This window comes from Leucoraja erinacea, chromosome 2 (genome assembly GCF_028641065.1).
Source record: "Leucoraja erinacea ecotype New England chromosome 2, Leri_hhj_1, whole genome shotgun sequence".
Classification (NCBI taxonomy): domain Eukaryota; kingdom Metazoa; phylum Chordata; class Chondrichthyes; order Rajiformes; family Rajidae; genus Leucoraja; species Leucoraja erinaceus.
Window position 1 is genome coordinate 110,687,137 of NC_073378.1, and position 27,666 is coordinate 110,714,802.

At 41.4% G+C, this 27,666-nt stretch overlaps 1 protein-coding gene across 7 annotated transcripts in view; it reads left to right on the forward strand.

Moving 5' to 3' along the window:
* The window catches only part of nktr (natural killer cell triggering receptor), a 153,182-nt gene that overhangs the window by 84,554 nt on the left and 40,962 nt on the right, over positions 1-27,666 (forward strand). For 6 of the 7 annotated variants that reach the window (XM_055663435.1, XM_055663453.1, XM_055663462.1 and 3 more), the window contains 2 exons: positions 3,747-3,791; positions 4,530-4,617. In XM_055663435.1, coding sequence (XP_055519410.1) covers positions 3,747-3,791; positions 4,530-4,617 — 133 coding nt within the window. Of the gene's footprint in view, positions 1-3,746; positions 3,792-4,127; positions 4,156-4,529; positions 4,618-27,666 lie in introns of all 7 variants that reach the window. The other variant, XM_055663491.1, reaches the window with a different exon arrangement.

Sequence of the window (27,666 nt, forward strand, 5' to 3'; positions counted from 1 at the left end):
GAGATGCGCAAGAAGTATGTACGATGTACATACCTGTAAACATCAATCAATGTCAGCCCATATTCACCTCACAGTAAGCACTATGGATTAGCAATTAGTGGTATAGATTACAGTATATTATCATTTCCTTTTCCTACACCCTCAACACAGGCCTATTCGGCATACCAGCTACCACCCTGTCCAGTCAAGAGTGTTTTATTGTTGTATGTCCCGAAACAGAATAATTAAATTATTTCTTGCAGCAGCACAACAGATATGTAAACATAGTGTTCTGTAAAATCCATAATAAAGAACAAAAAAAAGTTCCGTTTATATACATATGTATATTGTATGTACAATATGTTATACATACACACATTTTAATTATGGAAGTCGACTGAAACAGAGGAGCACAGAATATGTGGCTTTCTAAAAAAACTCCCTCAATTATTCTTCTGCCTTTTCTGCCAATTAACTTAATCTGTGTCCACTTTTGCCACTCCTCGTAGCTCCTCATAATTTGGAACATTAATATAATCCACTCCTATTAACCTCCCTTTTTTGTCTCGTTTGAATGTAGTTTTTATTTTTTTATTAAACTGGGTATGTGTGTGGGGGGCAGGGGGTGGGGAAACTTTTAAAATCTTTCCCCTGCATGGAGAACCCGACCTTTTCTCTGTTGGGTCTCCGTTGTCGTTGGGGCCTAGCACCATGGAGCGGCCTCCAACCGGAACGACCTGGGGCTCCAGTCGCGGAACTGCGGATGTACCCACCATCGCGGAGCTGGCCGAGTTCAGAGCGGGAGGAGCTGTGGTGGCGCGCGGCTGCGACCCGACCCAGGAGATTCTGAGGCTCCAGCCGCCGGCCCGGTGGACGGTGACACCGGGAGCCTGGTCCCTGCTGGGAGACCGCTTTTCGGGGCTTCCGCAACGGCGACTTCTCCCGCCCGAGTTGCGGGGTTGAGGATGACCTGGAATGGGGCCTTACATCGCCCGGCGCGACTTTAAATGGCCGCGGGACTTGTTAGTGCACGCCGGGGGCTCCAACACCAAGACCCGGAGCAGGGCCTTGCATCACCTGGCGCGGCTTTATAATTGCCGCGGGACTTACCTACCATCGCCCGCCGGGGGCTTTGACTGACATCGGGAGGAGAACGAGGAGTGCTGGGGAGAGATGAGACTTTGCCTTCCATCACAGTGAGGAGGAGATTCACTGTGATGGATGTTTGTGTAAATTGTGTTGTGTCTTGGTTCTTCTTCTTGTTTGTATGACTGCAGAAACCAAATTTCGTTTGAACCTCTAGGTTCAAATGACAACAAATAAATTGTATTGTACTCGGCAGCACAATCCCAGTGTCTTTGGCCTCTTCACATTGCTGAGGTCACTTGATATGATGCCACTCTCTCAAGTCTTCTTTCCACTATCTCCAAACTTGACATCCCTTCTCCAGTGAGGTACCAAAATACCTGTCCAAAGATTAATATGATTTCTAAGGGTTTAGGGTAGAAGCAATACAGCACGGAAACAGGCTCTTTGGCCCATTTTGTCCACACCAACCATGTTAAACCTATACCATCTAGTTTTAGCCTACTGAACCCTCGCTAAAGGACTGTGAATGTTCACTTCATCCATGCTCCTCATAATCTTGTATACTTCAGCAAGGTCATCCCTCAGCCTCCTACACCCGAAGAAAAAAGTCTCAGCTTATTGCCCTCAAGTCAAGGCAACATCCTGGTGATGCTCTTCTTCTGCCTTTCCAACTTAATAATGTCCTTCATATAACTGGGCACCCCGACTGCACACAGTACTCCAAGTGTGCTTTTGTCTACAACTTGCACAGCTGTAACATAATGCCCCATCTTTTATACTCAATACCCTTCCCAATGAAGCCAAACATGTCAACTGCATTCTTCACCACCCTGTCCATCTAAATTGTCACTTTCAGGGAACGATGTACTGGATATCTCTAGTTTACAACACTGTCCAGGGCTCTACCATGTTGTATACCATGTACGGTTTAAGTCCTTCCTTGATAAGTCCTACCAAAGTGCAACACCTTGTCAAAGTTAAATTCCATTTTTCACCTTCCCAACTGATCTAGATCCTACTATAAACTTGGATATCCTTCCTCACTGTCCAGTATACCACTAATCTTGGTGTCAGCTGTATATTTACTAAGAATGTTAACTGCGTTGTTAATGTTGACTGCTAACATGTCTATCTGCATTCTAACATTAACAATACATTGAGCCCAACACCGTCCCCTGCTGGTCACAGGCCTGTAATCAGAAAGACAACTCTCCAATCACAAATATAATATTCCCCAACCACCCTTTGACACCTTTGCCAAGCGAATTTTGTATCCAGTTGGATAGCTCACCTTGAATCCCATGCGATCTAACCCTCCAGACTAGCCAATCTTGAAGGACCTTGTCAATGGCCTTGCTAAAGTCCATATAAGATGTCCACTGCCCTGCCACATTAACACTCTAGGTAACCTCTTCAAAACATACTCTTATCAGATTTGCAAGACATGATTACCCCCAATAACGTGTTTGCTTTTTGTTCGACTCTCTAATCTTTGAAAGGGTTGAGGATCTCATGCTTTGTAAAAGTCTTTTGCTTTATCCTTCCATCTTTTTTTATGTATATGAGCCCCGATCTTACTATCTTTTTTAGTTAGCATATGATTCTATTTCATCGTGTATTATAGTTATGTTTTGTTCTTAAGTAGCAAGGATTTAAATCTTATCATTGTCAATGGTGATATTGTTGATCAAGGTATATTATTCCGTGAACCGAGTACATTGACAATGGGATGGAACTTTAAAGATGTAGATCTTGTTGTTTTAGTTTCTTCAAAGGCATCCTTAAATTTGAATGCATTCTCTATGCTCTGCAAACGAAGTAGAACATGTATGAGAATTGTGATGAGAATTATATATTCTTTTAGACGGGAGTGGGATCTAATAGTTCTTAAGTGAAGTATGTCTATTGTTCATCATTAAAACATGCCAGGTCCATTGTTACCAATGCAAATTCTGAAATAAAATTAAAATGCTGGAAACACTCAGTGGGCCATGCAGCATCTATGGAGAGAAACGGTTATCCTTCAGGCTGAGAAGCAGAGGTCATTGGCCTGAAATGCTAAAAACTAGAAACAAAGATGCTGGTATATATGAAAGATAAACACAAAGTGCTGGAGTAACTCAACGGGTCAGCAGCATCTCTGAAGGAAATGGATAGGTGATGTTTCAGGTCGGGATCCTTTTTCAGAAGAAGCGTCACCTATCCTTTTCCACCAGAGATGCTGCCCGGCCTGCTGAGTTACTCCGGCACTTTGTGCCTATCTTTGACCTGAAATGCTAACTCTTTTTCTCTCCACAGATGCTGTCCAGCCTGCAGAGTATCTCTGGCACTGTATATTTTTATTTGCACATGCATCGCTGTGCATTTTTGATAAATTGGGGTTTGGTTGTGAATTTAAACGTACTAATGCCAATAGTTTTGTTCATTTTATGTTCACAACTTTCTTTTCAGTCTTGTTAGTATTAGGGAAAAGCACTGTGAATGTTTTGTGTATCTAAATGTTTGGCGTGAATATAGAATACTGAAGACATTTCAACTAACGCCAGTCAAGTGGTGAACATTAAAGCTGTTATCAAAGGCCTCATGAATTCGCCTTCTTCCTGGACATGTATGTTTTCTTAATAGTATGGAAGCTTTTGATGTAGCGCCTAGTGTACTTATGCACCTGTGGTTCTTAGGTAATGGACGAGGAGGAGAGTCTATTTATGGCGGATACTTTGAAGGTAGAGACATCTTTTTTAATTTCCATTTCAAAGCCCAAATTAATCTCTCAATTTACTAAATAGATGAGTCCCTCTAACAATACGTGAATAGCATTGCTTTTAATTCCCTCACCTGTTGCATGTAGCTGGTGCTTGAAATGTTGCATGCACAAATAGATGCATGAATTTGGGCTAATTGTTTCTTAGTGTTTTCACTGTTATCTACAAAAAAAAGTGAATTAAAAGGTAAATTATTATGCAGTAAGCTCGCAACTTGCAGCATGGAGGTTAGGCAATTTATTCATGAGAAAACCTATCATCCTGCCTAAAACTTTCAACATATTCTTTTATTTATAGAGAATGTGATCTTTTGCAAAATGAAAAGGTAAGAAAAAAAAGCTAAGTAACATAATTAAAACACACTTCCTTGCACCCTCCCCAGCAAGTATCATTATTGGCAGTGAGTTGATGGAATATATGGTCCAATTTTCTTTATTGCTTGCAGACCTTAAAAGGGATCCAGACACACACCCACCCAGACACACACAAAGACACACAGAGCATTTAGTGCTTTAGCTTCAGTACTGGTAATGTAAAACAAATTGAACTTTGCGTTCTTCCTTGACACGTTACTTTAGTGTAAAGCTGTGGTGAGGCCTTAAGCAAGGCTGTTACTCTTGTTGTTGGTGCAGTTGGCAAATAGGCAACATTTGCCTCCATGAGGTCTTGAAACTAACCAGCTATTCCTTTCTTGAACAGATGAGAATTTTGTGCTCAAACATGACAGGGAGTTCCTGTTGTCAATGGCCAACAGAGGAAGGGATACCAATGGCTCCCAGTTCTTCATGTGAGTACGACTCTTGGTCATCTTACCTGTTTCACATAGTGAAGTGCCATTCATCAGAAAGATGATAATCCACAGACATCGATGCCTGCAGATGTTGAGCGGTTTGCATTTTGTTTCGCATCTAAACCTTTTATTTGGACATTGTAAAGCTTTCCGGTTTTGCATTCCATCCATTTGCCATTAAGAACTTCTCTAAGCTGGGGATTTCCGCAGTTCTTCAAAACACAAAAGATACCAAACAGTTGTATCAATTCCTTACAGAGCCCAGATCTCTAGGAATTATCCAGTTCCCCTGATCAGCAGTAACCATTTTCGAGTGATGCGATAGGATCCCCCATTTGGCTACAGCTACCCCATGACTTTTTTTGCCTCTTGAGACGTGGGAGCGCAAGAGTAGGTTTGTGACACAAAATCCAGCAGGTTCTATGAACAAAAAATAACATTGAGGTTAGTGGTCTTTAACTGCATTGCAAAACATTTTGAGCAATTGTCAAGATTGTAAAGCAAGCCTTGTAGCGCAGGCAATCAAGTCCTTTCAGTCAAATCTGTGGATTTACAATAGGCTATTCGCAAAGATTTCAAAATTACATAGTCCAGTTTCATTATTCTCTGCTACCTTAACATTTCATTTTTCCTTATTTATTGTATCATTTGGTGAGGTGCTTGTGCCGTACCATACCCTGGCACTAATAATCTGTGATAAAATGGTCCCTCCTTGACCGACCCTTCAGTCACTGCGCTCCAAGGATTCTTTAAAGAGATGTATTCCTTATTCCTCCCGTTGATCACGAGTATAAGTTCTTGTGAGGCGAAGCGTCCTGCCTATCTAATCATCCTTAAATAACCTGTAGATTCACTCCCAATCCAATTCTTTAACATTGAACAATACGGCACAAGATTAGGCCCAATGGCCCATTGTGTTGTGCAGAACATTTCCACCCTGCGGAAAAAGATTCTGACTGTCTATCCTATCTAAGCATCTCATAATTTTATATACCTATTGTGTTTACCCCCAATCTCCAATGTTCTAGAGAAAACTATTTATCCACCCCTCCCTGTTGCTGAAACCGTCTAATCCAGGCAGCATTGTGGTAAACTTGGTGGTTTTCTGGTAAATGATACATGCATTTTGTCTAATTGCTTCTTGGCATATTTAGAATCTTTTTGTCAATACTACTTGATTAAGATTAACAATGAGCAGTTATTAAGCACCTTAAAAGTCATCAAAATATCCCAAGGTACTTCACATGAGGCCTATCAGTAAAAGTTTGACACTAGAGCAACAATATGATGACAGTGCAGAGCGTAATGGGGCTTCTTAAACAAGGAGAAAGAGGATGGGGAGGGAATTCTGGTAATTAAGGTGGTGAGATGGTAAAGCAATGGAAGAGGGGGATACACGAGGCCCAAGGAACATGGAGAATTCTACAACCAAAGGAGATTGCAGAGGGAGGTCAATGGGTAGCAATGTTATAAAATTTTGAGATTTAAAAAATCAAGTCTGCAATTTATCCCATCAGATAAAGCATAACAATAAGTTTAATTTGACACCTAATTCACTTTCATATCTCAAGTAATAAAAAAAGTTATGGCCATTTTCATACTCGGAAATTAGCATCTTGTTCCCTATTGATTTTCTATGGACATAACAAAAAAGCTGTGATCGTGGACAGCCAAAAGCCCATAACCTTCTTAAAAATTAAGAGAACTGAATGAAATTTTCAGTTATCATAGATTGAAGCATTCTGAAACAAATATAAAATAATCTTACTTGGATGACCTGAAATTAAAGCATATAATTAGTTAGTTACCCAATTGTAGCCAATTTCAAACTTCAATGACTAGATCTAAACATCTATCCATTTCTTAATAAATGATTAACATTTTTAAATAGCCCAAGTGTCCAAATAATATTCACAAATAATTCACAATAAAACATGATTTTTAAATCTCATTTACATCAATTTATAGGCCAAATGGAAGGAATTTAGTGTTCAATTGCTGTAAATTAAAGTCTATTTTAAATCGGCTTTCTAGTGGGTTCCTGTGAACGCGCTGGTTTAGAACGTTCATATTGCAGTGGATTTGTGTCCTCAAGTGCCCAGAAAAATACTGCGGGATATAAAAAGCCCAAAATGAACTACTCGCTATAGAAAACTTTAATAACAGGGTTATATACAAGCCCCATTTAATGTAAAAATAAGGTACATACCTTTAATTGCTTGCTTTATAAAACCCTGGGGCTGCGAGAGGTTGTGGAGTGAGAGAGTGATTTTTAAACTACTTTAAATATTATACAAGGCCATAAAAACTAATAATACGTTTTGCGACGGGGTCTTTCAGCGATTTTCCGTTAATGATTTACTAGGCTGAACATTTTCGATTGGAACAGCCTAGTAAAAATCGCGTATTAAACCCGCCCCCTCTAAACAGCGCCAAAATCACACACACGGGGTAGGGCAGATGCTCAGCCACGATTCAGGTAGGTTTTGTAACATACCTACAATGGATCTTAATTTTAAATGATGCAGTGTTAGACTGGAACCAAAGGGATGTGTGTGCCGCTGTACACACAATTGAGAATAATGCTAGGACTCGAAAGCCTGAGGGAAAGGGAGAGGTTGAGCAGGACAGAACTTTATTCCTTGGAGCAGAGGAGGATGAGCGATGATTTTACAGAGGTGTATAAGATCATGAGAAGAAAGGGTAGGGTAAATGAACAGAATCTTTTACCCAGAGAAGGGAAGTCAAGAACCAGAGGACGTAGGTTTAAGGTAAGGGGAGTTGGAAAGATTTAATAGGAACCTGAGGGGCAACTTTTTAACACAAAGGGGCTGGTGGGTGTATGAGATGAGCTGCTAGCGGAGGTAGTTGAGGCAGGTACTATCACAACATTTAAAAAACATTTGGATTGGGACACGGATTAGATGGTTTAGAGGGATATGGGCCAAACGCAGGCAGGTGGGACTAGTGTACATAGTGCACTTGATCGTTGGGGACAAATTGGGCCAAAGGGCCTGTTTCCATGCTGCATAACTCTATGACACGAGGATATAGATGAGGCTGGTACTATCACAGTGTTTAGAAAAACATTCTGATAGGTACATGGCTAGGATAGATTTAGAGGGATATGGGCCAAACGTGGGCAGGTGGGATTAGTGTAGATGGGGCATCTTGGTCAGTGTGGACAAGTTGGGCCGAGGGACCCGTTTCCATGCTGTATGACTCTAGTTGATGCAAAGTAGAAGTTTGTTTTCAGTTTCAAAGAGATCGCATGGTATGATCCAGTGCTGGGTTTTGTTCATAGTGTTTGTTATCATTGTGCAAATGGACCCGTGCCTTATCAGTCAGGTTACTTTTTCACTGTTTGAATTCTTGTATGTATCTTGGGACTGACTTTACCTTAACTTTCCCATGGAAGCTGTTACATTTCTTAATTTTAGCTCAGTTTTACAACATATGTCAGCCATATCTAGTTAGAATTAAATTAGTCAAATAATGTTTTAGGATTTAGTTTAGTTTAGAGATACAGTGTGGAAACAGGCCCTTCGGTCAACCAGGTCCGTGCTGACTAACGGTCACCTTGTCTTGCTAAAGGAACTTGAGGTTAAGGAACCATTAGGAGGTAGTGACAATAATATGGTCGTTTAATCTACAATTGGAGAGGGAGAAGGGTAAATCGGAGGTGTCAGTGTCACAGTTGAATAAAGGGGACTATGGAGCCATGAGGGAGGAGCTGGCCAAAGTTGACTGGAAAGATACCCTAGCAGAGATGACAGTGGAACAACAATGGCAGGTATTTCTGGGAATAATACGGAAGGTGCAGGACCAGTTCATTCCAAAGAGGAAGAAAGATTCCAAGACGAGTAAGGGGTGACCGTGGCTGATAAGGGATGTCAGGGACAGTATAAAAATAAAAGAGAAGAAGTACAACGTAGCAAAGATGAGCAGGAAGCAAGAGGATTGGGTAATGTTTATGGAGCAACAGAAGATAACTAAAAAGCAATACGGGGAGAAAAGATGAGGTACGAAGGTAAGCTAGCCAAGAATATAAAGGAGGATAGTAAAAGCTTCTTTAGGTATGTGAAGATGAAAAAAATAGTTAAGACCAAAGTTGGACCCTTGAAGACTGAAAAGGGTGAATTTATTATGAAGAACATGGAAATGACAGATGAGTTGAACAGGTACTTTGAATCCGTCTTCACTAAGGAGGACACAAACAATCTTCCTGATATAGTAGTGGAATGAGAATCTGGGGCGACGGAGGAACTGAAGGAAATCCACATTAGGCAGGAAATGGTGTTGGGTAGACTGATGGGACTGAAGGCTGATAAATCCCCAGGGCCTGATGGTCTGCATCCCAAGGTACTTAAGAAAGTGGCTCTAGAAAATCGTGGACGCATTGGTGATAATCTTCTAATGTTCTATAGATTCAGGATCAGTTCCAGTGGATTGGAGGGTAGTTAATGTTATCTTGCTATCCTAGGTACTGTATTCTTCAAAGGCTGCAAAAATGCAATTATAGTTCCAGAAGTACTAAGTTAATTACAACCAGCAAGCCCATGAAGTTGTATATTACCCGTAAATGAACAGGGCAACAGTTTTTATACACATTTGCAAGTTATAAATTCTACTTAAAAGATTCATAATGTACAGAACTAAAATAGATATCCCCTTACAATTTAATATCCTCTTTTCCAATTTATCTCTAATATCCAATTTACAATCCTCTCACAATTTAATATAGCCTTCCATTGCCTTTTTCTTCTCTCGTTCTCTTAAATGCACCAAACCATATAATATCCACCTCAATTATCCCATGTTATAAGAACTCTCAAATCATAGTAATTCTCTGAGTATTAAAACTTCTGAATCCCCCCCCCCCCAACCATACCCATCGCTCACCACTCAACCCACAAAACCCCCAAGCCTTTCAACACATTTTAAAGAACCACTGATAACTCTTCTCTCGGAAGGAAAAGGTACCAGCCTGTTAATTGTTTGTCAGGGGTGAATTGGTTTCCCTTCAAGCATTATCCTTACAAACAGGCTAAGATGCGAAGATTTTCACATTTTTTAAAATGTTGGTGACTTGTGCTCCGAGCCTATCAGCTGTTGTGCTGAACCTGGCCTCACCGAAGGAATTGTATTTTCTCAGTAGACCTTTCCAGTTGGAGCAGAATACTAGTTGGTGTGCTGGAGTAACTCAGCGAGTCAAGCAGCATCTCTGGGCGACAATGGTAGGTGATGTTTCTGGTTGGGACCCATCTTCAGTGAAATCTCATCAAGGTATGCCTATTTTGAAGAAGTTCTAAAGTCTGAAGAAGAGTCCTGACCTGAAATGTCACCTCTCCGTGTCCTCCACAGATGCTGCCTGACCCACTGAGTTACTCCAGCACTTTGTGTCCTGCGCAAGATTCCATCGTTTACAGTTCCTTGTGTCCACATTTTCCATTTGGAGTATTCCACACTGCCTGATCAATGAAATATCCAATCACTGTGGCTTTCAAATTATTACGATCCCTGGTTTGGTCGACAGATGCATCATATTAATTGATTTCATCTCTACCTAGGGGTAGCATATTGTTGTTTGGCTAATTAGTGGTTTTGTCTGGATATCTGCTGGAACACGTACCTGAAGTTTGTTTTGGGTTCAGGTGTGCTACTCCCCTTGAAGAAATAGCTTGTCAGTGTCTGGTTTGTGTTAACTCTTAAAGAACAATATTGAAGATTATACTGTTCCTTGGCAAACCAGGCCACCTAAACTCAGAAATGTCTGAAATTGGCAGAAGAAAAGCAGTTGGTCCATCAAGTTTATTTTTTTTAGTTTAGAGATACAGCATGAAAACAGGCCCTTCGGCCCACTGATTCTGTGCTGACCAGCAATCACCCATATACTAGTTCTATCTTAACACTAGGGACCATTTTGCAGAAACCAATTAACTTGCAAACCTGCACGAATGTAGGAGGAAAACAGGGCACCCGAAGAAAACCCTTGAGGTTCCAGGGAGAACGTGAAAACTCCGGACAGACAATACTCATAGTCAGGATCGAACCCGAGCCTCTGCTGCTGTAAGGCAGCAACTCTAACGCTGCGCCACTGTGCCGCGCCCCTGTTCATAGTGCAACACTTAGTACTCCTTCCTCCATGGCCATCTAACCTGCATGGCGTGACAGAAGAAGATAAATGCATCGGTTATTAAGGGTAAAAATACTTCTGGAAGTTCTTGGGTGATCAGACATTGGCAAAATGTTATTGATCAAGGAAAATCACAGGATAAACCCATCAGTTGCCAGAACTTTGACCTGCACAAAGAAAGATGGTTATGGCTGTTGAAACACCTTAGCTCTGGATGAGACTGCAGGATTTGCTCAAGGAAGAGAACTTGATCCACCATCTTCAACTGGTACCTCAATACCTTCCTTCCAACATAAGGTCAGAATCAGGGATATCTGTTGTCGAATGCACGACGTTCACTTCCATTCTCAACTCTTTGGAAAAGGAGGCAGCCCGTGCCTGCTAGCATGACCCTGGCATGGGCTGGTATGTGGCAAATTCAACCATAAAAATACCAGGTGATGAGAAAGTCAAGCCACCAATGCTTAATATTTAATACAAAAATGGCTGAAAAAACAGGTGTGACAAATTGTGCAGTTGTGCTCCACGCCATCTTCTACATTGTTTCCCAAACCCATGACCTCTATACCCAAGGATTAAAGCAACAAGTGCAGTGTCAAAATGGCTTCATTGATTTGTGGCTAATACTTGTTCATCGTGTTACCCTATTTTAGTTCATTTTATCATTTAGTGTCATGGAGTCAAACAGCACATAAATGGGCACCTGTCCTTTCCATGTCTATGTTGAGTTATCAAGTTCCTTTCCATTCTGATCCCACCTACCAGCACCCGGTGCAGATCGTTTAACACCTGGGCATTCAAGTGCATATTTAGATGCTTCTGAAATGTGAGTTTCTGTCTCCAGCACCCACACCCACACAGGGTTCAGTGAGGAGGCTGATGGGCGCATGAAATAATTTTCAGCCCCTACCTTGTCAGAAGAAGGGCATTCCAGATAAACCGAACTATTCACCTCATGGGGGAGGTCTGAAGCTATGGCACCCACTAGATGCCCGATCCTACCCACCCATGGCTTACTTGTATCCACTTGCAACATGTAGAAACAAGGAACTGCAGATGCTTGTTTAACAAGGAAAGACACAAAGTGCTGGAGTAACTCAATGGGTCAGGCAGCACCTTGAGAACATTGATAGGTGACATTTCGGGTCATCTGACCTAAAATGTCACACCTCCATGTTGGAAGAGGGGTCCCAACCCGAAACATCACCTATCCATATCCTCCAGTGATGCTGCCTGACCTGCTGAGTTACTCCAGCACTTTGTGTCTTTCCACCCGCAACACACTCCTCGTGCAGGCGCTTGCAAGATTTGTTGTTTAGCTATATCAGTTCAGTCCCTGCAAGAACATTATCCCTTGGGCTCTAAACTTCTAACATATATCTTTTTTGAACTGGGTCTTTACCACAGAAAATTAAAAAAAAATTAAAAGAGTACATTGTGACCTGAAGAACTGTGGAAATGTAAAATGTGGCCTGTTTCTTCTAAAGAGCAGATTAAGAAGAGGAGTCAGTGAGGGATTAAGTAGAATTTACAACTTTCAAACTAGTGGCAACTGGTCACATTCTGTAAGCTTCCTCCCTCCCTTTCAGCATAATCTTTTGCATCTTTCTCTGTTATGTACGTCTGCAGAGTCATGTGGTCATATTGTCATATGTACCAACAACAAACAATGAGGGGTGCAGCGGTAGAGTTGCTGCCTTATAGGGCCAGAGTCCCGGGTTTGATCCTGACAACAGGTGCTGCCTGTGCGGAGTTTGTACGTTCTCCCCGTGACCTGCGTGGTTTTTTTCTGGGGCTACAGTTTCCTCCCACACTCCAAAAATGTACAAGTGTGTAGGTTAATTGGCTTCGGAAAAATTGTAAATTGTTCCTAGTGGACGACAGATAGCACAATGGGCTAAGAGTTTGGCTGGCGACCGGAGGGTAGCCGGTTCAAATCCCGCTTGGAGTGCATACTGTCGTTGTGTCCTTGGGCAAGACACTTCACCCACCTTTGCCTGTAATGGAATGTTACGGCGGCAGGCGCGGGCACACCGCGACGCCCTGTGTCTCCCTTTCAAGGGAGATGCTAAAAATGCATTTCGTTGTCTCTGTACTGTACATTGACAATGACAATAAATTGAATCATTTTTTTTTTTTTTTTTTTTTTTTTTTTAGTGTGTGAGTATAGTGTTAGTGTTCGAGGCTAGCGGGTCGGCGCAGACTTGGTGGGCCGAAGGTCCTGTTTCCATGCTGTATCTCTAAATTAAACTAAAACTAAAAGTGAGATTCACACCTGCAGCAGCATAACAAGTCTGCAAACAATGTGTGTAGGAAGGAACTGCAGATGCTGATTTAAATCGAAGATAGACACAAAAAGCTGGACTAACTCAGCAGGTCAAGCAGCATCTCTGGAGAAAAAGAATAGGTGACGTTTTGAGTCGAGACCCTTCTTCAGACGGGTAGTTTCGGGTCGAGACCCTTCTCCAGACAAGACAGTCTGAAGAAGGATTGAGACCCGAAACGTCACCTATTCTTTTTCTCCAGAGATGCTGTCTGACCCGCTGAGTTACTCCAACCTTTTGTGTCTATCTTAAGTCTGCAAACACACCTTTTATAGCTTAATCTGAGAGACACACCACACAAATAGGGTTTCCTTGGTGTGCCCCACTTAACCAAGTGCAGTTTCCCAGTAAAAATGTATTTCTGAAAATGGGGAGCTTTTTTTTTTCAACAAATGAAATAAGGAATTTGATGCATGTCCACCATCTCCATTATTCAGTGTTTGGTTATCTACATTCTCTGTTGGGTTTGGGCAATATCGCTTTTACCATCTTTCTTGTTGAAATGAGATGAATGGCACCCCACTATACTTTATTTCACATCTGTCCTACTAAGGTAGGTTATTTTATCATGTGCATCTGAACCCATTTACATTTTCCTAATTTTACTTGTTATAGAAATTAAGTACGCCCAGGTATTAATAAATTGATACATTTTCATTTAAGGTGAACAAATTTCATTTTTCAGATTTGAAAAAAAAACAGAAGCTAATTTCTAAGGGCTCTAAAATTTCCATATCCTGTTGCCTTTAATTGATGAGGGACTGCTTTGAGTAATTAATGTAGTGCTGTATATCTTTGTAGTGCCTAACGACATGTTTTACAAAATAAAAGAATGCCAGGAGAAAAAATATTGAATTATTGGGATACATTATTTAAGTACATCTTTCATTCGGAAAAAATAAAGCACAGATTTTAGGTATTCCAAATAGTATGTAGGTATTTCAAGTAATTTGATCACAAGTGAGCGCATTCAGTTGCTTTTGTGTAACTCGTTTAGCACAACTTTTGTCTCTTGTATTAACTTGTATGGATTTCCACTGTGGAAGTTGCACTCACAGTGCCCTCCATAATGTTTGGGACAGACCCATCATTTATTTATCTGCCTCTGTACTCCACAATTTGAGATTTGTAATAGAAAAAAATCACATGTGGTTAAAGTGCACACTGTCAGCTTTTATTAAAGGGTATTATTATACATTTTGGTTTCATCATGTAGAAATTACAGCTGTGTTTATACATAGTCCCCCCCCATATCAGGGCACCATAATGTTTGGAGCACATGGCTTCACAGGTGTTTGTGATTGCTCGGGTGTGTTTAATTGCCTCCTTAATGCAGGTATAAGAGAGCTCTCAGCACCTTGTCTTTCCTCCAGTCTTTCCATCACCTTGGGAAACTTTTATTGCATATTATACAACATATTATACAACATGAGAACCACAAGTTGTGCCAATGAAAGTCAAGAAGCCATTATCAGAGCTGCCAAGTAGTACAGACTTTCCGTATTTCGTACGGAAATGCGATAAGAATACTGATGTACGATTTTTTGTTGTTAAATACGGATTTTAAATACGGAGTTCAGTTCAATCCGAAGAAGGGTCTCGACCAGAAACGTCGTCCATTCCTTCTCCAAAGTCGCTGCCTGTCCCGCTCCAGGCTAAAACAGAGCGCTGTCAGTTTAACGCGTGGGAATTTAAACAAAGAGTTGTTGGCTGGAGCGCTGTGCGCTTTATACCTAACGCTGTGGGCTTTACACCTAGCGCTGTGGCCACAGCCCTATGGGTCACAGACTGTTCAGGAAAATTCTTGTATAACAATGAGTCTTTGGAATTCTCCTTAAGCCTTAATTATTTTTCAGGCAGTGGTAGAATTCTGGATAAGCCTAGTGGTGAAAGGTTACCAGTGGGATTGCAGTTACATTGGGATTGGCTTTGATTTTACAGAACGGTGAGTGGGCTCAGGGGAGAGAGAGAGGTGGGGAGAGAGAGAGGGGTGGAGAGAGGGAGAGGAGGGAGAGAGGGATGGAGGGAGAGAGGGAGGGAATAAGAGGGAGGGAGGGAATAAGAGAGGGAGAAAAAAAGGAAGGTGGAGAAAGTGGGGAAGAGAGAGGGAGGGTGGGAGGGAGGGAGAGATAGATGGAGGGGGGGAGGGCTGGAGGGAGGGAGCGGGGGAGAGGAGTGGGGGAGGCTTCCAAAATGGCTTCCACATCATCATCTGGTGCTAAAAGCAGGAAGCAGCCGTTCAAACAGCGGTATACAAAGAGATGCGTAGGGAAGGTGTGTAGTGCAAAGAAGACATGTCAATTGGTAGCAAAGTTATGCATTCCTGTGCTCTTACATGGGTATGACTGCACATCAAAAAGAACAGTTTTTTCAGTAAAATGGTACCGCGTAAAAATACTGATTTCCTCAGCAAAATACTGATTTTCAGGTACTAGAATACTGAAATGCTCTGACAAAACTTGGCAGCTCTGCATTTTGAGACTGAGAAACAAGAATAAACTGTTAAAGACATCAGCCAAACCTTAGGCTTACCAAAATCAACTGTTTGGAACATCATTAAGAAGAGAGAGAGAGCACTGGTGAGCTTACTAATCACAAAGGGACTGGCAGGCCAAGTTGATGCCAGAAGAATTCTCTCTATAATAAAGAAAAATCCCCAAACACCTGCCCGACAGATCAGAAACACTCTTCAGGAGTCGGGTGTGGATTTGTCAATGACCACTATCCACAGAAGACTTCATGAACAGAAATACAGAGGCTACACTGCAAGATGCAAACCACTGGTGAGCCACAAAAATAGATGGCCGGGTTACAGTTTGCCAAAAAGTACTTAAAAGAGCAACCACAGTTCTGGAAAAAAGGTCTTGTGGACAGATGAGACGAAGATTAAGATATAAGAGTGATGGCAAGAGCAAAGTATGGAGGAGAGAAGGAACTGCCCAAGATCCAAAGCATACCACCTCTTCTGTGAAACACAGTGGAGGTGTTATGGCCTGGGCATGTATGGCTGCTGAAGGTACTGATTGATGATACAATTGCTGATGGTAATAGCATAATTAATTCTGAAATGTATAGACACATCCTATCTGCTCAAGTTCAACCAAATGCCTCAAAACTCATTGGCCGGCAATTCATTCTACAGCAACACAATGATCCCAAACATACTGCAAAAGCAACAAAGCAGTTTTTCAAAGCTAAAAAATTGTCAATTCTTGAGTGGCCAAATCAATTGCCCAATCTGAACCCAATTGAGCATGCCTTTTATATGCTGAAGAGAAAACTGAAGGGGACTAGCCCCCAAAACAAGCATAAGCTAAAGATGGCTGCAATACAGGCCTGGCAGAGCGTCACCAGAGAAGACACCCAGCAACTGGTGATGTGCATTAATTGCATACTTCATTGCATGCAAAGGATATGCAACAAAATACTGAATAAGACTACTTTCATTTACATTACATTGCTGTGTTCCAAACATTATGGTGCCCTGAAATGGGGGATTATAGATAAATACTGCTGTAATTTCTACATGGTGAAACCAAAATGTATAAAAATGGCCTTTATTTAATATCTGACAATGTGCACTTTAACCACATGTGAATTTTTCTATTACAAATCTCAAATTGTTGAGTACAGAGGCAAATAAATAAATGATGGATCTTTGCCCTAAAATATATTGAGGGCACTGTAATTGCCATGATAATATTCACAGAAATGATTGCAAGTTGATTTATACTTTATTCATTTAAAAGATTGAAAGGTTAAAAAAAAACTCCATGAATTGATTTGCTGCAGACCAAAGTATTGTGAACTAGATTTACCTGTAACATTTATTGATAGAACTAAACATTTACAATTAGCAGGGAAGTTAGTTCTTTGAAAAGATATTGATGGGAATAAAGGAAATGTGTATAAGTGCGTGCTTGACCAGCTTATGTATAAGATTAATTTCTGAGGTACATTGACAGCTAAATTTAAACACTTAAACGTCCTTTTGATGAGGAATCTCCTTTTTATTTTTAAGACTCAATTTCTGTGACATCATTAAAAAGTGTTTAGTGTATTGAATTTCATCCTGGAATATTGAGTTAATAACTTCTCATGGTGGTGGATAATTAGGTCAGGACTGTCTACTGATTAGCACTTTTTCCAAACCGTTTTTAAGGTTTGGATGGGTAGGCAAAGGGAGTGCAGAGGAATTTGAAACATTTTATGGGACTCTGGTTGATAACAGTTCTTGAAATTAATATAAGGTAGGCAAAAATCCTGGAGAAACTCAGCGGGTTAGGCAGCATTTATGGAGCAAAGGAATAGGTGACGTTTCGGGTCGAGACCCTTCTTCAAACTGTTGTGGAGGTGGGGGGGGGGGGGAAGAAGAAAGGAAGAAGCGTAGGCTGTGGGAGAGCTGGGAAGGGGAGGGGAAGGAGGGAGAAAGCAAGGACTTCCAGAAATTGGAGAAGTCCATGTTCATACCGCTGGGGTGCAAACTGCCCAAGCGAAATATGAAGTGCTGCTCCAATTTGTGGTGGGACTCACTCTGGCCACGGAGGAGGCCCAGGACAGAAAGGTTGGATTCGGAATGGGAGGGGGAATTGAAGTGCTGGGCCACCAGGAGATCAGGTTGGTTAGTGCGAATCGAGCAGAGGTTTTGGGGGAAGTGATCAGCAAGCCTACGCTTGGTCTCACCGAGAGCAGCTGAATGCAATAGATGAGGTTGGAGGAGGTGCAGGTGAACCTCTGCCTCACCTGGAAAGACTGCTTGGGTCCTAGGATGGGGTCAAAGGGGAGGTTAAGCGACAAGTGTAGCATTTCCTGCGGTTGCAAGGGAAAGTACCAGGGGAGGGGGTGGTTTGGGTGGGAAGGGACGAATTGACCAGGGAGTTACAGAGGGAGTCGTCTTCTGCGGAAAGCCGAAAGGGGAGGAGATGGGAAGATGTGGCCTGTGGCGGGATCCCGTTGGAGGTGGTGAAAATGTCAGAGGATTATATGTGACGGCTTGTAGAGTGGAAGGCGAGGACAAGGGGAACTGGCCTTATTACGAGTCGGGGGAGATGGGGAGTGAGAACGGAGCTATGGGATATAGAGGAGATCCTGGTGAGAGCCTCATCTATAGTCGAAGAGGGGAACCCCCGTTCCCTAAAGAATGAGGACATCTCCGATGCCCTGGTCTGGAACACCTCATCCTGGGTGCAGATGCGGCGTAGACGGAGGAAATGGGAGTAGGGGATAGAGTCCTTACAGGAAGCAGGGTGGGAAGAAGTGTAGTCCAAATTAATGTAAGTAAGGCAATGGGTGTTAATATGGCTTCTAAAAACAATGTCTTTATTTATAAAATAGAAAGATAAAATATTAAAATGTAGGGCTCACTTTCATTGATCCTGGTCATTCTGAGAATTATTTGGATGCTTAAATTAACCCTTGGATGGATGGTGTCCAGGACAGATGAGGAGATAGGTTGAAAGGTTGGGGGAAAGTCCAGTCGAAAGCTAACCCAAATACTGGAAAGGAGCAAAAGGGTGATACAGCAAATGGCATAGAAATTATAATGAATCTTCAAATAAGTTTATGTTAAAATTGGGTTACGATCAAATCCAATGGAAATATAGATTTTTGAAAATTGAGGAAGAACATCACAAAAATGGTTCTAATCTGGTTAGCAATGGAAATGTTTTAAGCATCACGGGACCTTGACTAAATATTAAGAGAGAGTGAGAGGAAGAAACTGGGCAAGCTATAATGACTAACTGACATTGCCCAGTAGACTCGATGGGCCAAATGTCCTACTCTGCTCCTATAACTCATGAACTATATACTTTTTTGAGCTGGTTGAATGTTGTTCTAACAGTTCCGAAGTTTAAATTATTTAAGAGGCAAGTCACAATAACGCAGGATAGCTAAAATCCATGAGGATTAATTACAAATAAGTAAACAATATGCTGTAAAATGTAATTTAATTCACTTTCAACCCTATCCCATATGAACACCAATGCACTCATACTCACAGTGGGATAACAGGTAAACTTCATGAAGGGTGCTGTAAATGCTAATCACAGAAATGTGGAGGTTCTGTATCCAAAAACTTGCAGCTGGGAGCAATGGTTTAAATGTATTACCGAGTATGACCAACTGAGTAAATTTCCTATAAATGTATCTGTTTTCTCAGTGTTTCCTACATCCCTGGGAGGAGTCTAGTTTATCCCAACCAGTTAATTGTCTTTGGTAATTATTTGAAAGTGGATGACAATAGTAAAAACAATTCTTATTTCTTTTGAGACATTTTGCAATGCTCCCTTTAGTTTGGTTTAGTAATCCAATATGGAAGCGGGCCCTTTGGCCCACCAAGTCCATGCCTATCATCAATTACCCGTTCACATTAGGTCTATGTAATCCCACTTTCTCCTCCACTCCCGACACAATATCGGCAACTTTACAGAGGCTAATTAATCCACAAACCCACACTTTTTGGGGGATGTGGGAGGAATCTGGAGTGCCCAGAGGAAACCCATGCAGTTACAGGGAGAACGTACAAAATCTACACAAATAGCACCCGAGGTCAGGATTGAATCTGAGTCTCTGGCGCTGTGAGCCAGCAGCACTACCAACTGCTGCGTTACAGCTTTAAAGTATAAAGTTATAGTGATACACCCTCTAGACCTTTAGATGGAAGGATAGCCTGCTTTCTTTCTTGGTTGAACTTAACTGAAATCCCCCCATGCTTAATGAATTTGAAATAGCACAAGGTTTTTTTAATCTAATATTTCAGAGAATAGTACCCCAAAACTGTTTACAGTGCTGTGGAATATTAATGGACCATAGCTTACTTGTATTGCACATTTTATCATTCCTTCTCACAAGGTTTGCCATTGGCTTTATTTCCCTTACCCGAGCTTTCTTGCCATGTGATGCTTTGTGTATGAATGAGATTCCAAGCACATGGTTCCTTACTCAAGCTTGGTGCAAGTCTGAATGGCAGGTATTTGCTGTCTGGCTCAGAATGGAAATTATTGCAGAGTTTTCCTGAGAGTAAGGGTTGCCGCATTGTTCCCTGAATTAAATTCACTTGTTAGCTTCAGCAGTGTCGAATATAGAAGTCAGTGACGCATTAGCTACATGACGTAGAGTTTGAAGCCAATGCAATCTAGTGCAGAATAATCAAACCCAGGACTTGTGTGTTGTGCAGTTAATTTCATGATCTCCCTGACAAATATTTCAGCCTCCATAGCCACACTATCCCCTGAAAACTGTTTCTAGTAATAATAATAATAATAATATAATAATAATAATAATCAGAACCTCACCTTTGCGAAGCACTCGTTAAGCCTCAGTTGCTGTGTGTTAAATTATGAGCACCACAACTTGGTGAGAGTCTTGAATTGGTGTGGAGGGAACTTGCATGAATGGATTTAATACGAAGGACATAATTTGTGTGGAGAGATTCCAAAACCTGTGTTTGGTATCTTCGTTGCAAGGAAAATTAAGTAATGAACGGTGTTGACAGAAGTAATCGGGAGAATTTTTTGGAAGGTTGATCAGTGACTATCAGATACAGATAAGAGCTTAATCTAAGGATTTTTTTTTTTGAACAGTTGAGTTATTTACTGGAGTAAGCTGTTAAAAAGTGTGGTATAGATACAAAATTCTATATTAATTCAGTATCTCTGGAGAAAATGGATGGGTGACGTTTTGGGTCGGGACCATTCTTCAGTGCGAATAAAGGTCCCGACCCAAAATGTCACCTATCCATTTTATTCAGAGATACTGCCTGACTTGCTGAGTTACTCCAGCTGTTTGTGTCTATCTTTGGTATATGCATCTGCAATTCCTTATTATTACATGTGGTATAAGGAGATACAATTGGAAAATTCAAAAGAGAGTTGGATATTTACTGTATAGGAAGGAACTGCAGATGCTTGTGTATACTTAATACTGAAGATAGACACAAAATGCTGGAGTAATCCTCTGAGTTACTCCAGCATTTTGCATCTATCTTGGATATTTACTGTAAAGGAGCAACCATTTTAAGACTGTATTGCCAGAGCAGTAAAGTGATTAATTGGACAGGAATACGAAAAAGCCAGCACAGGCACAAATGACTGAATGGATTCCTTCTGCACTGCACCATCCTGCCTCCGTTAAGCCCTCAGGTTTTGCCTGCCAGAATCCAGATATACGAGATCCCGTGGTAGTAACATCGCAACGACTGACATCTTAGCATCCAATCAGACAGATAATTTAAATGTTTTATCGCACCGAACAAATCATAAGTGATATGTGTTCCTGTGGCGTTCCCCATTAAATTCCCTGCGAGATATCACAGGCACAAATTGAAGCATTCAATTGTTTAGCTTATCTTGGATACAAGTATAATTCTAAACTGTCATGAAGCAAGTTAACAGTTATGAATTCATAACTAGAATCCTGACAGGTTGGCTGGGATATCACTTGCTTTTATGATGAATGCTTTTTCATCCCTTCACAGTCGTAAGAATTCTTATTACTGCAAATTTTTTTCTGTTGTTTTATTTATCAAATTTCAAGAATCAAAGATATTTCAGTGGACGATTAGAATCATTCATTTCATTGTGCCTGTGTTTTGGTGAAGGTACATTATTTTATGATTGTGTGCAAATGCACTTTGTGCTAGGAATTTTAATTTGTCTTCAGGCCAACAAAATAATAAAATGTCATACCTTGAGAGAGTGTCATAAGACAAAGGTACCGAACTTTGTAAAAAAAAAACTGACACTGATCAAAGACAAAGGTACAGAACTGCAAAAAAAAACTGACACTGATCATGGAAGTAACAATGATCTCTGACATGTAAGAGCATTAATAACACATTTACATTAATGTCCACTACTTCTTCCCATTAATAGTGACTTGCATTTTGTAGGGTCTCTTGCGGCAATTGAAGTTAATAGAACATAAAACAGTACAGCACAGGAACAGGACCTTCCACCCACAATGTCCGTGCCAAACACAATGCCAAAAGTTAAACTATTCTCCTCAGCTTGCACGTGATACATATCCCTCCGTTCCTTGCAAATCCATGTGCCTATCCAAAAGCCTCTTAAATACCCTTAAATCTGTCTTTACCATCACCTCTGGCAGCGCATTTTAGCACCCATCACTCACTGTGTAAAAATAACCTTGCTCCAATCATCCCCTTTTGTTGTCCTTCACCTTAACGCAGCACTTGGAGCACAGCTATTGTGACGTGCACTGAACGAGGCTTTACTTAATATTTTAGGGCCGTGGTTTTCAATCTGTTCAGAATACAATCTATTCAAGTGGATGTGGAGAGTGCGAGAGTGTAGGACCAAAGGCTCAGAATAAAAGCACATACCTTTAGAAAGGAGGTGAGGAAGAATTTCTTTAATCAGAGGGTGTTGAATCTGCAATTCATTGCCACAGACGGCTGGGGAGCACAAGGCAATGAATATTTTTAAGACACATATTGACAGATTCCTGATTAGTAAAGGTGTCAGATACCCTGGGGAAAAGGCAGGAGAATGGGGCTGAGAGGGAAAGATAGATCAGCCATGATTGAATGACAGAGTAGTCATGATGGGCCGAATGGCCTAATTCTGCTCCTATGACTTATGAACTTACACCTTAGTTTTTTTCTTTATCCAAAACTTTTCACCCTTTTATCCTGTTCTTCAAAATGCACACTTGCCCATTATCCCTGGCCTATTGCTGGCCTATTTTTAATTTGCTTTCAAAGTTTCAAATTTAACATCTTAGTTGTATTTAGATTATTTTCTGGGCTTATACCTCTGGCGTTCTTAAACCCCTTTCTCACGGGGCGACTTGACGCAAGAGTTAACCAGAGTTGAACATCGTGGGAACCTCTTGCGATAACCGTATGGCATTCGTGGACCACCGTGGCGCTAACGGCAGGTACTCGTGTAACTTGGTGACTCGGGAGAAAATTCAAACAAGCTTGAATTTCTCCAAGAGTGACTTGTACACTTGTGGTTGAACATTGCAACATTATATGCACGTAGTGGCCAGTGCGATATCCGTACTGACTCTTGCGTGTACCGTGGGAACTCCTGCGAACGGTGAACCCAGAAGCTGGACAGAGGGGACAGACGGTGAGTAAAAATTATCTTCTGAGGGATTGAATTTAAAAAATAAAGATTTGCATCCGCATATGGACATCAACTTATTCATGAGTTATGTTAATGAGATTCAAGAAAATAATTATAATCTTTAAAAGGGACTTTACGGAAAGGTCCCGCATTTTTATGGTCCGTGAGAAACTTTTCACATGTACTTCTTTGAGAGATAGATGCTGCTTGGCCCGCTGAGTTACTCCAGCATTTTGTGTCTAACTTGCTGATTCAGACAGTTTTTGATTATCAAGGATTCTGCGCTGACTTTACTCTGAAACACACGTTGGAAATTTAAACTTGGGCGCAACTAACATCGTCTTACTACCGTGGGAACTCTTTAACTCAGCGGGCAGGCAGCAGTTAATTGTTGCTCCCTTCAGTTTCCCAGGGGGTCGGGACGGGACTGGAGTTGGGAGGGAAAGGTGGGGGAGTCGAGGGAGAGGAGGGGGAGACAGATGGGGGTGTCTTCATTTACTAGTGGCGGGTGTCTGTCACTGAAACAGGCAGGTGAGATTTCACATCCACCTTGTGTGTGCCTCTCTCTCTCTCCCTCCCTCCCTCTCACACAGGCTGAGAGACTCTGCCTCTGTGAGTGTATGTCTCTTTCTCCCCCTCTCCCACACACAGTAAGACCGAGGTACTGTGCTCAGTCCATCTGTGTCTCCCACATACACAGTAAAACTCTGCTTTGTGTGTGTATATACGTCTCCCCTCATTTCTCTCTCTCCCCCCCATCATTTGTGCCACGTGATGATTTAATTACACTTGACAGTTTACAATGTCTTTCAAGATTTAACGGGAAAGCTCGGGAGACGGACAAGTCACTCGCACAAATAACAGAAATGCCGAGTACCGTGGGAACTTTGTCTACCCCCCCGTTATATCGTGTGATATCGTGCTAGACCACGACCACTTCACTCTGGTTACATCTTGCGTCAAGTCGCCCCGTGAGAAAGGCCTATTAGGCCCTGCATTATTTTGGGGGAAATACCTTCTATTTCAGGCAGCATTCTGGTAAAACTCTGCACCCTCTGCAAAGCATACACACCTTTCCTGTAATGGGGCGACTAGAACTGCACTCAATGCTCCAAATGTGGCCTAACAAAGTACCTTAGAGCAGCAAGAGGTAAAGGGAGTGTTAGAAGGTGGCTAAACAGTATCCGAGTAGGGAGGAGGATGGCAGCATCTCGGGCAAGGTGACTGGAGATCTTCATTTTAGTAATGTGTGAATGACCAGTAAGGGGAATAGTGGTGGATTCAAGTAGTGATCCAGAACCCATGCAGAGGTGGGTTAGAGCATGACTTTCAATTTACTTAAAGAAATGTAAAAATGTTGATATGTGCTTAAAAACAGCAAACTAGAGGAGTTGTGAAGTTATGATAGCATTTTTCTAGACCATCGTAGTCTAGAATAATTTGCCAACAGGACTGTTTGTAACATTATTCAAGGCATTCTAAGTTGCTGGATTCAGGAAGGGATGAACTTTGCAAGACCAGATGCACTTTTTCCTAGTTTGTAAAGTATCCAATACAGTGTAGAGGAATTGGATTTTGAGCATGTTTAGGCATGTAAGGCAGCAGCATTAGAATTTATCTTGGTCAAATACAACATGTTACTTCTATCCATTTGTCCCAACCATCCCCTAGTTCAGATGGGAACTACAAATGTCAGAACGAGAAAGTTTTGCAGCATGCTTGTTTTTAGGTTAATTGGCCTTTGTAAAATTGCCTCTAGTTTGTAGCTTCAGCGTGGACTCGGTGGGCCAAAGGGCTGTTTCCATGCTATATCTTTCAATCAAGCAGTCAATTTAGAATCAAGTTTGGAGAGAAGGATCTTGGTGCAACAGATTATATTATTATTGAAGATAACAATTCAGGAACAAAATAAGCTCTTTGCAAAGGATTGCCCCTTGTGTGAAGGGAATGGGTGAGAAAGTGGGATAACATAGAACTAGTGTGAATCTATGGTCGGCATTGGACCCGATGGGTCGAAGAGCCTGTTTCCATGCTGTATCTTTCTTATCCCATCTCCCATTAGGCAAAAGATACAAAAGTGTGAAAATAGGTACCATTCAGAATCAAAAACCGAATCTTCCTCTCTCTTATACTCTTGAATGGACCTTTTGTATGCTACAAATATATTCATGATCTTCCAATCTACCTCATTGTGGTCCTTGCACTTTTCTTTATCTTCACGTTTTCTGGAATGATTACACTTTGTGCTGCACTCTGCTTCTCTCTATTTTTGCACTGTTTTACTCCTTGCCTGGATAGCCCACTAAATAATGTTTTTCACTGTGTCTCGATGCACGTGACAATAATAAACCAATACCAACCAATGTTCTAGGCTCAAGCCACAATTAGAAAACATAATCTATCAAGATGTTGACTCCTCATTCACTGTCCTGAATCCGCTTGCTATAATAATGCAAAAGCCAACTATCAAATGGATCACTGAGAGGAGCCATAACCATCTGCAGGAAACAAAATCTTTTCCACTATCGAAAAATCAGCACCTGCTCCTCTTCGAACATAAATCAGGCTGAAAGCCAGATCAGCTTATTACTTCTGGTTTACTGCAAATGTCCCACACAAGCTTAGACCAGGAAGAACTGTTGAGGAAAGCAAATGTAGAACAAAGGAAGACCTTTCTTCATCTTGTTGAGCACATGCTCGATACGTTGTGTACCTCCAGCAGGTTGTTCCTTGCCCCAGATTCCAACATCTGCAGTCTCTTGTATCGACTAGCACATTTGATATAGTGGGCCTTCTGAATGTCCATTGATCTGCATTATGGCCTTTGTTTAATTTCCTTTGAAATGTTTTAGAGATATCACTCCTTGTCTTCAAAAGATAAATTGAGGAAACATCGGTCTAGACCATTATATTGAACTTTCCATCATCATTAATCTTTGACCTACATTTCCATTTCCTAGTTCCACAACCATCATTTTTCAATATCAGTTTATTTATTTCTTATCCATGTAATATTTAATCCCATTCCTTAACCCATGTGATCATTCAATCCTTTTTTGTTCATGGAGTAATGTTATCTGAGAGTTTCTTCTTTAGATCTGTTACAAAGTGATTTTGAGGGAAGTAGTGTTCATGTCCCACTAGGGCTTCTGAATTTTGGAATTGTGTGCTCTAATCTTTCCATCAAATTAAATCTTCTACTTGCATCATCCATTCTTGGCTGCTGGTGAAGGGTGGGGGGGGGGAGGAAAGGGGGAAGTGGGTGCGCATCACAGGGCAAAGAGGAAGGAACAAAAGAGAAAGAGTAGAAGTGTAGCAAAACAACTCTGGCGATCACTTCAACTCTTTAACAGAAGCGTGGCAACCCTTTGCTTGCTGGTCTCAGAAGAGGATCTGCTAACATTCATGACGATTACTCCACTCTTTTAAATCTTTATTTCAACAGCAGCATTTTTTACACTAACGCACCAAATGCACCCGTTACATTTTATCTTTGCACAGTGGACTACTTGATTGTATTCATCTATAGCCTTTTTCTTGACTAGATAGCATGCAAACAAAAGGGTGTCTGTGGTTATGGGGAGAAGGCAGAAGAATGGGGTTGAGCGTGAAAGATAGATCAACTATGATTGAATGGCAGTGTAGACTTGATGGGCCGAGTGGCCTAATTCTGCTTCTTAACTAATGAACTTGTGAAAAGCACTTGTGAAAAGCTTTTCAGTGTATCTCGGTAGATGTGACAATAATAATCTAAACTGGCCCGCTGTTCCTCCATGGTTGTCAGCTATCTTCGTTTGAACTCAAGGATACAAGGATTTTATTATTCTTTCCACTTCAGTCTGAGACGTTGCCTTCAGCTGAATCTTATTCCAGCGCCTTTCCCTGTTTACTTCATCAACCGCTGAGCCTCCCAATCTTTTCATTTAAATCAAAGCCAAGCATGGACCCCCCCCCCCCAACTCTCCTCCAGTTTTCTCCCCCCTAATACAATCAGTCTGACGAGAGTCCCTACTTGAAAAACGGCCTGTCCATGTTCTCCAGAGTTGCTGCCTGACTCGCTGAGTTACTCTGGCACCCTGCGCCTTTCTTATTGTAAACCAGCATCTGCAGTTCCTTGTGTTTAACATAGAAACATATAAAATCGGTGCAGGAGTAGGCCATTCAGCCCTTTGAGCCAGCACCTGCATTCAATTTGATCATGGCTGATCATCCAAAATCAGTACCCTGTTCCTGCTTTTTCCCCATATCCCTTGATTCATTTAGCCCTCAGAGCTAAATCTAACACTCTTGAAAACTTGACCTAATTTTACGAAGTATAAAATCAGGTGTGAAGGGTTCAGTGGGCGGTTCAAATAAAGTCTGCTTGTAATATCAAATTATAAGATGGTGAATTGAGAGGTCTGTTATTTTCGTAATTCTGATGAGTTTTAAAAACAAAGGTGCTGTGCATCTAGCAAGCCATCTTAGCCATCAACCTTTCCTCATATGTTAT